Genomic DNA, 9,761 nt, shown 5'->3' with positions numbered 1-9,761 from the left:
GAAGGAAGAGAGAAAAAGAGAGAGAGAGAGAGAGAGAGAGAGAATAGGAAAAAGTAGGCATAAATTATTTGGAGTACAGCAGCATAATATAGCAAATAATACCAAGAGAATATCTAACATGGTAAACTACAATTACTGAAAGCAAATGATAGATACTTTCAGGTATAGAAAACAGCAAACATAACATGAAAAACATATTTAGTATCAGTCTCATCTCGTGGCAGTAGCAGGGAATGCATCTTAAAGCAGTTACTCATTACCTGCAAGTCGTGCAGCTTGAGTACCCTAACATTATCATCATCATCATCATTGTCCAAACTGCAATTGTTGAGGATAACCAACCATCTTCTTAAGTAGAGGGATGAGACCAATCAAAGCAATTTGAAGCTGCTCTGAACTATTTAACCTAATGCTGACTTGTCCTGCACCTCGGTTGTTCAAATTGGCCCTGGCAACAAGGTTTGTATACCGACCAACTGGGATTTGTGATTGTACATTGCAACCAACAGCAAGATCACCATGCCAGTCCATAACAGAAAGCCCCAGTGTTGACAAAGACCTTCCAAGAGGATAATCTTTATCTCTCAAATGGGCCTCCAAACTGCCACCATAAGCAACATCACCACGCCCTGCCATTGCACCACCAGCAATAACCACCTTGAATCGTTTACTGGCAACAAATTTGTCTTCAACTTTAACTCCAGCTGACAGGGCATCACCCAGGAGAGTAAATGAGAGACCAGCAGTAGCCATATTTCTCCTGAAGTTACTAAATTTTGTCTCACTTCGCAATGTATAAGCTAAATCCTTCCCAACAGTCTGCATATCAAAGCCTAACGAAGTTGATTTCCCTTCTCCATACTTAAGAGAAGTGGCAACTTCCATTTGAACGTTAGCATCCTTTTTATCCTTGGTAACCTGACCAGTGAAAGATAATGGCATCTTCTCTTTAAGAACAAACAATCTTTCTACATTTAATCCTTCATAACCCACATCATGATCCCATCCATGAGTTTCTAGGACAGGTCTTACAAGCCACTGATTGGATGAATCAAGATACCGATACCGATGAGTGGGATTATCAGAATCGAAAGAAGCCGGCAAGGCCAAATCTGGCATGGGAACAGGAACAGAAGCTGCACCACCACTTTCATCTTCAACATTTTCGTTAGGATCACTTGGCAGCTCCTTTGTTGATTCTGCCATTTTCTTCAACATCCTCCGTTGCTTTTTCTCTTCCTTCAATTGTTTCTTCATAAAAATTTTTTCTCGGTACTCCAACTCATCAAAATATGCCTTTTTCTGAGCTCTAGACAATTGTCCCACCTGGGCCTTCGTCAAACGTTTAAATGGTGGCAAGTCATCAGGTTCTGTTTCATCATCAGAATCAGATGACTCATCAAGGTCGTCATCAAGACTGTCCTCATCACCAAACTGCTCCTCTGGCAACTTTAATTGTGGCCTTGACTGAAGAAGGGATGACAAAAGAAATGGTAAAGGTGGTGCTCTTGCTCGAGCAGTGTAAGGCTTTCCAGGTGGACTATCTTGTAACTTTAGAAGGGCATTTGCTTCAGCCAGAATTTTTGAGGCAAAAGACAAGAGTAACAGATGAGGCTTCCAAATCTGGCCATTAGGCAACACTCTCTGGCCAGCCCTATTTATTCTGCATGCAGAGTGGTTCTCCACCAATGCTACAGGATTCATTAGACGCATATCTCCAGCTGCTTGACGAATGGCTTGCTGCACAACATGATTGCGCTGTGTGACAAACATGTCATAACTGGAAGCAGTACCATTTGGGCCATCAGGAGGTGCAGATGCTGCATGAGTCAGAACAACAATAGCATTGAACCATATTGAAGGTCCAAACATCTCAGTAATTGTGCGCAATAGTGGCATATCACTAAAATCACGGCTCTGCATGTCTAACCTATCAAGATAGAGCACAATATCTGGTGGTGTTTTATTAATAAAGCGCTTGACAGAGTGCAGAATCTTCTCATTATGTCGTTGGTCAGACCAGGAAGGTGAAAGTCCTGGTGTATCTATCACACGTACCTTAATACCCTGCACTGTTCCCACAACATCCTGAACCTTTTTTGTTCCATTTTGAAAAGCATCAGTATTAAATTTAACCTCATCAAATATAGAATTGATTGTTGCACTCTTACCAACTCCTGTCTTTCCAAGAACCATTATTGTACAAGAGAAATCAAGTGGCTCCTGACCTGCTGCTTCAAGTTGCTCAGCCATTGCACTTGCACGATCAAAACTAAATGCACCAACTCGACCACCATTCCGCCCCCTGAGTTGCTCAGCCAGGCCCAGTCTATATAAAACCTGTGCTACAACAACATTGTGGGGTGTCTGCCCAAGCCTATGAGCCAACCGTAAAAATTTTACCCTAATCATCTGAAGCTTCTCCCGAGTCTCGTCATACTCCTCAGTCTCACCGTTTGAGGAATCTTCTGTTTGTCGGGACTGTGTATTAGATACAGTGCCATTTGTACGAGGCTGTGGCACTGTCCTTGGGGTAGGTTCCAATAATGGGGCTGTACGACCAAGGCCAGCTGGACGAACTGGAGGATTGCTAGCAGCAACAGGATTTCCAGATGAGGAGGAAACCTCACTGTTTTGGTCTCTAGTGGCCTGAGTGGTTTCCTTCTCTTTTGCATTGTTCTCCTGTATCTTTTCATGCTCCCCGGCCACAGATGATAACCCTTGATCTCCATGATTATCTACAGCAGAAACCTGAGATTGGTCATCCTTAAGACCTTTTAAATCAGCTGCAGTAATCTGAACTGGTATCTCATCAGCAGTAGAATTTTGCAATGAGGATGAGCTTCCAGTAGCTTGTATCAGTTCCCTATCCTCCATGGCATCATGTATGTCGGGAGAAGTTCCTCCTATTTCACCAACTGCTTCCTGGTCCTCTGAATCTGATCCAGCTTTACTATCATTAGCATCATCATTGTTGTAATCTTTGCATTTGGTACTCTGACCAAAAGATGAACTAATTTCATCACCAGCTGTACCCTCATTGTTTATATCGATGTCAAGGGTATTATCCTTCAAATCTGTAATCACTTCCTCTGGAAGTTCTGAATTTCTAAGTGCTGAATTTTCATGTACTTCTTCACCTGCATGATCTTGAGTTTCGCTATATGGCATAGCTGAAGCATTCAACTGTTCTTTTGTGTTGTTGCCTCTGAATTCAGGATCAAAGTTACTCTCCTTCAAATCCCCAGCATCAAAATCCTGGTTTGACATCTTATTGAATTCAGATTCTGTATTGGGCTCAGGAACAACATCATCTACCTTCTCTGTGCTCCTGTTTTCCCAGATTACACCACCATTTTCTCTTGGTGTCACAAATCCAGAATCCTCATCTTCAGACTTCTCACTGACTAAACCAGAGTCTACATCCACCATGGCACCATTCTCCTGAGCAACTGTCACTTCGTCAGTATTTAAGTCAGACTGCTCCTGTGCGCCATTTAACTCACTCCTTTGTAAACCATCATCAATGATATTGGAAGATTCATCACAAGATACTTCTCTTCCAGTTCCTCCAGAATCAACTCCATCTAGATGAACACTATCAGGTGGTTCCTGCCCAACCTTGCCCACCTCATCGCTAGCAACTAGTTCGACCTTCTCATTGTCTTGGGCAGATTCCTCAGCAACCCCAATAGACTCCTCAAATTTATCCGTATTCTGTGCAGCACTAGGAGCTTCATCAAGCACAGTTAAAGGGGAAGCATTAACTGTGGCAGCATCATCTCCTTTATCAACAACAGCATCTCCATGATTGTCCTTTACTTCCTGATCATCCAAATGATCTTTTGGCTCCATTGCCTCCTGGAAAACTTCAACCTCCTCCATATCAAATCTTCAGCTTCGCTTCAAAATCCTAGATTTGGAAAGAAAATAATCAGAAACTGAAAATCTTAAACAAATAAATCTGGGGAATTGAGAAAGGCACAAAAGAAACCTTGTATATAACTAGACACATATGATATGGTATACAAATTGAGGATCCAATATCATACAATCAACAATAAAAGGGAATCTTATGCAGCGTAGCAATTAATAGATAGAATGGTCCACGGGAAAAGAAGTAAATCCCTACGATGATCATATGAGAGGCTTTGTATTCATTTCGATTACGGTTTACATAACCAAGCAAAACGAAAAAGAAACAATGAAATAAAATGTTTAATAATAAACTTACCCAAACAATAGCAGAAACACAAACCTTCTTATTTATACATAATTGTAGTAAAGACACCCCTTTCATACATTTATTATTATACCTTCATAAGCAAGTGCTAACACCCTGCTTAAAGTTTCTTCCTACTGTAAAATTCAATTATTTAGATTGCTCTTTTATGTGTATCCATGTTCTACTCATGGCAAACTCATACAACAGTAGTGATGCTATTGATGATGGTAAGTTATTTATGTGTCAATATTCTCTATGGGATGCCATAATGCCACAAAGTAGTTCCTAATCTATCCAAAACAGTTAGAAGATTGNNAAAACCACAGAATCACTATAACACATTCAGTTTAGTTAAATGGACATATCAAAATACAACATTGATTAAAGAGTGAAATGTAAAGCAGAAATTTAAACCAAATAACAATGCAAATCCACATAACCACATAAAACAGATGCGAACAAAAGAGTTTAAGAGCGGAACGCAAGATCAGAAACAGGAATATCCTGAACGGCAAAATTCAGAATCGCTACCGCTATAGAAACCAGAAGGGAGGCGGTGTTAGTTAGGAGAAGCGAACCTTGGGATTCAGGAGCTCCTCGCTCTTCAGATGCAAAGAGCGAATGAGCGATAGTGTGAAGCGTATTAGGAATTTCTTGGATAAACTAGGGTATCGTAAGATTTCACTTATTTCACATAAAAATAAAAAATTGGGATTTGCATTTTCTTTATTTTTTATTTTTTATTTTTGGTGAGAGTCGATAATAGTAAAATCTAGTGGGATAATCTATGGGCCATAATACTCTTTCGTGGACCGGACTGTTTTCCTAAATTGAGGGACTGGCCTACTATAGGGTTCTCTCTAAGGCCTATTCATACATACCAATTCTGTCAAACAACCAAAAAGAAAAAGATGAAGATATCAAGTAGGATGCACATGGATTGGACCGAAAAGGGTTTATCAGACTCAGTGGTAAATTGGTAATATTTTATTAGATTTATTTTAAAAACTTTAATTCAATTTAAAATTAATTCGAAATAAAATAAATTAAAGCGGATTCATCTGATATATATTAATGTATATAATTTTATAAACTTTATCTAATAGATTAATATAATTTTTAAAGATTAAATACAATAAATGTTATCTAATATTTATAAAAAATAAATTATTTTAAAATAAAAACAATAGCATATATTGATTGAAATAAAAACATAATAATTCATTATATTTTAAATATAAAATACAATTTTGGACTAGAATAGGTCTACTCGAAACATGACCAAATTCGACTCGAAAATTATATCAATTAAAAATAATAAATTCAAACATGATGACAAAATATGTTTTAAATTTGTATCAGATTTAATTTTGAGTCGGATGAACTTAACTTCCACAAAGATTTATATAATTGTTAAATCAACTAAATAAAAATATATAATATATAGAAATTTAGTTTTTACGGTATTTGGGGCAGGTCAAAAGACTAATATATACTGAATTGGAGCTCCATTTAAGAGTTTGTTATTGGTCAATATATAGTTATTGCATGGACAAAGCGGGATTTAAACTTCAACACTTATTTAAATAAATTAATAAACTAATCACTAAATCAAACCAACTTGGTTATAATAATATATAGGAGTTTGATTGTTTAGATCTTGTGATATTTGAATTAGTATGAACATATGACCTAATCATTATAATTTATAAGTTCATATAAAAGATGTTACACTTGGCTTAGCCATATGATTTAATCTTCTAAAACTATGTTCGTTGATACTTGATATCTGCTGCTAATAACATGGTCACAGTTCCATTGGTAACATTTTTAAAGACGATGTTGCTCTATAAAAACTTTTTCATATTGATGACATTCTTGTAACTTTTAATCTTAACCGCGTTATCCGCATATGGGATGGGATATATGGACCTAATTTTCTTGTGTATCATTTTAACATACGTATTGTTACAAAAATATTATTCGTATACTAAAATCAGCTATTAAAATTAATCATTAATGTATTTATATATAAATATATATAATTTAATTTATTTTTAATATAAATTTATATTTTAATATATATTTTATATTGGTGATTAATTTTAGTAGTTAATTTTAATATGTACGTACCATAATAGATATTAATATTACCGTATTGGTAGTATTTCAAATTTTCAATGTATGCACAAGATTGATCATATCCAGAACAACAACAATGGAAACACTATTTATTATTATTTCATAAATAATATCAACGATTACAGAAGAAGTTTACATAAATGGAAAGAAATGAAAATTCGAAATCCAATCATATCACATGCATACACGTAGCACATGCTACAGCTTTATTTCTTTTCGACATACATATATAACCAAAGTTCAGATACACACAACAGCAAAAGATAAACATAAATAACGTAGAATAATGAAGCTATTATTTTCACGACTTCAAGTCTTATCATATATATATTCATATCATATCATATCATATAGTCCATGGTCCACAGAGTGCACGGAATAAGTAGCTTCACATAAATATTATTAATTTTTGGTTGGAGGCTTGTGATGGTAAGGTGGTTTGTGATGATAAGGAGGCTTGTGATGGTAGGTATCCTCCTGTGCTTCACTGCTTTGTGGTGTTTCCTGGTCCGTCACATGTGTGGTGGTTGGAGGCCAGTGTTTCTTTGGTGGATAGTGGTGATGGTAGTGATCATGATCATGATCATGATCATGATAATGATCAGCCATGGTAGTAGTTGATGCTACTAGAAGCACCAAGCCTAATACTACAAGATAGAGTGACACTTTAGGAGACATGTTTGATTTTGCTCTTAGATTGTTGTGTGTGTTTGTTTGTATGGTGGTGCAAATAAAATGAGCAATGTCCTTCCTCTTTATATTATTTATGAACCAATCCTGTAATTACACGTTTCATCTTTTTTTTATCCATGGTTGGTAATGTGAATTAATCAAGGTCAGCTGGTTAAGGTGTACATCAAGGTTTTAGCTACTTGTTTGACTATCAATTTATAAGATATGGTTATTATTGATTAATGAATATTACACTCAATCATATGAAGGTGATAAGTCGGACCAATTCCTAAGATTTTTTTTTCCAAAGCGTATACCTCAAGTGTAGTAGGTAGTAACTAAGTCTGTGTTAAAACACTGTTAAAGAAGATAAGATTGAGTAATATGAATTTGATTGTAGAGCTATAATAAGATAGGTACATAAACAGTTCTTAGTACTTTTTTTCCTTTTTTATTTCTACTAGCTATTTCAATATCTCTATATTATAGCGCACTTTTTGGCAGCTAATAATTATATTTCTTTTTAATGTTTTTATCAATACTTAGTATTTTTTGACCTTTAAAAATAAATGACAATAATAAAAATAATATGAAGAAATTCATTTTGGCCTTAACAAGCATTTTGAAACAATTTTTTTAATACAATTTTGGTACAATTATTCACCGTTAAACATATCATTAAACGCTTTCTTTAAGGATTAATGAATAACTATAAAAAACATTAAACTAAAATAATTATTTTTAACGCGTATAATATATAAAATCACACTTTACGTTAACAATAAAAAATTTAAGAATGCCTATTTTCAGCATTATGCAAGTTCTTTAGCGCAATTGGTTGGCGTTTTACATTGTATTTCTTATTGGCTAGTTTATTTGCACAAGAAATATTGCCATTGACTATTAGTTCGGTGTCTCGCGGAAAAATGGATAAAGATAACCTAGCGCTCACTTAATCCTTGATGTTTTCTACAAATTGATGAAATTTAATATTTAATATTCAAATAATAGCTAATATGAATCCATCTCTTTTAAAGTAAGTGACTTGATAAAGTAATAAAGTTAAAGATTAATTATTTTTAAATTAAAATAATAAAATTTATATATAATAAAAATTATAAATTTAATAGTGGTTAATTTTTTATTTTATTATTTTATTAATAATTTTTTTCAAAAAAATCTAAATTTATTTTGTATATTTAAGTCAATCAAATTAAAAATTTGAGACTGCTATAATTAGATGTTTATTTAATTCGTACTATCTAATTCATGAATTTTGGGAGCTTTGTTTAGTGGACTTGTCTAGTGGGCTTTTAGCTTTAAGATGATTATAATTGAATTTAGAATGTTATTTTTGTGTTTGAATTTAGAATGTTTCTTCATTTTATTTTAAGTTATCATTTGGACTATATTTGATTGTTTAGAGACTTGGATAATATTTAATTAGGGTAAAGTATACTTTTTGTCCCTAAAGTTAACTAAAAGTTTCAAAATTACCCCTAAGTTTCAATTTGTTTCAATTTTATCCCAAAAATTTTCGATTTGCATCAATTCTATCCTTTAAATTGACGCCGTTTAAACCCAGGTATACCAATTGGCTTCCTTTTTCAAACATAACCCGTTTTGTCTTCCCTTTGGCACGAAGGAACATAGCCAAAGAAACAGAGTCACACGAAGAAACTTGGTGGGTGGTCAGACGTCGCACCGTTGTCTTCAGTCCGCCGCGGCGACCTGCAGGACGGTGCAGGTGGCGACGCTGTCGAGGCAGAGGGAGGAGTCTGGGATAGCATTCAGTCATCAACGATTCAGTTTGGGATAGCGCCATTCTGATCAAGGTTTCTGACGAGGTAGGCCACCATTTAATTTTGAAACTGCATGTTCGAACGGTTAAGATTTAGGGTTTATTTTATCACTCTTGATTGCTGTTAAGGTTCTATTACATTCAGGGATTAAGGAATTTCTGTTCTGTTTTTGTGAAAAATATAACTTTTACGTGGTCTATATTTTTGAATGATTAGTTACTCTGTTCTTTGGTCTAAAAATATTTTTACGACGGCAGAATGGATGATTTCAGTGTTAGAGTTCATCACAGGGGTAGGTTTTGTAGTGATAAGGGTAAAACTGAGTATATTGATGGTGAAGTGACAATGGTTGACTGGTATGACAGAGATAGATGGTGTGTTATAGAGGCTTATGATGTGGTTGAAAAATGTGGGTACATTATTGAGAACATTGCGGTACTGTGGTATAAAGATACTGAATTAGGATTAGAAGGGTTGAAGTTGTTGAAAGGTGATAAAGAAGCAATTAAAATGGCAAATATAGGAGTTAAAAAAAAGGTGGTTGATTTGTATGTGGTGCATAAGACTTCAATCCCTGATGATTTTTGTTACGACATTGGTTATTTAGATGTTGGGGGTAGGAGCAAGGTTGTTGAGGAAGAGTTTGTGGATGCTGATAGTGGGCTAAGTAATATTAGACAGGCCCAAAATATTGAAGTAGAGGCCCAAGGTGGAGGGGTGGATATGGAGGCCCAAATGCATGGATTAGTTGATGTCCATTTAAATGTTGAAGAAGTGCTTCAGAATGTTGGTGATGGGGACAATAGTGAAGAAGAGGATGGCACTGATGACCCAGATTATGAGGCTGATTCTGATCTTCATTTTAGTGATAGTGAAGATGATTATTGTGGTGATGATGGGCTATTTAATGTTGATATAAC

At 35.2% G+C, this 9,761-nt stretch overlaps 1 protein-coding gene across 2 annotated transcripts in view; it reads right to left on the bottom strand.

Annotated features, from left to right (window-relative positions):
* The window catches only part of LOC107625317 (translocase of chloroplast 120, chloroplastic), a 6,486-nt gene extending 1,529 nt beyond the window's left edge, over positions 1-4,957 (bottom strand). The window contains exons 1-2 of one of the 2 annotated variants that reach the window (XM_016327931.2): positions 4,804-4,957; positions 261-3,913 (exon numbers count right to left, since the gene is read on the bottom strand). In XM_016327931.2, the coding sequence (XP_016183417.1) occupies positions 307-3,885 (3,579 nt within the window). In that variant the 5' untranslated portion in view covers positions 3,886-3,913; positions 4,804-4,957 and the 3' untranslated portion in view covers positions 261-306. Of the gene's footprint in view, positions 1-260; positions 3,914-4,756 lie in introns of both variants that reach the window. The other variant, XM_016327932.2, reaches the window with a different exon arrangement.

This window comes from Arachis ipaensis, chromosome B02, assembly GCF_000816755.2.
Source record: "Arachis ipaensis cultivar K30076 chromosome B02, Araip1.1, whole genome shotgun sequence".
Classification (NCBI taxonomy): domain Eukaryota; kingdom Viridiplantae; phylum Streptophyta; class Magnoliopsida; order Fabales; family Fabaceae; genus Arachis; species Arachis ipaensis.
This window is presented reverse-complemented; position numbering and strand designations above follow the sequence as displayed.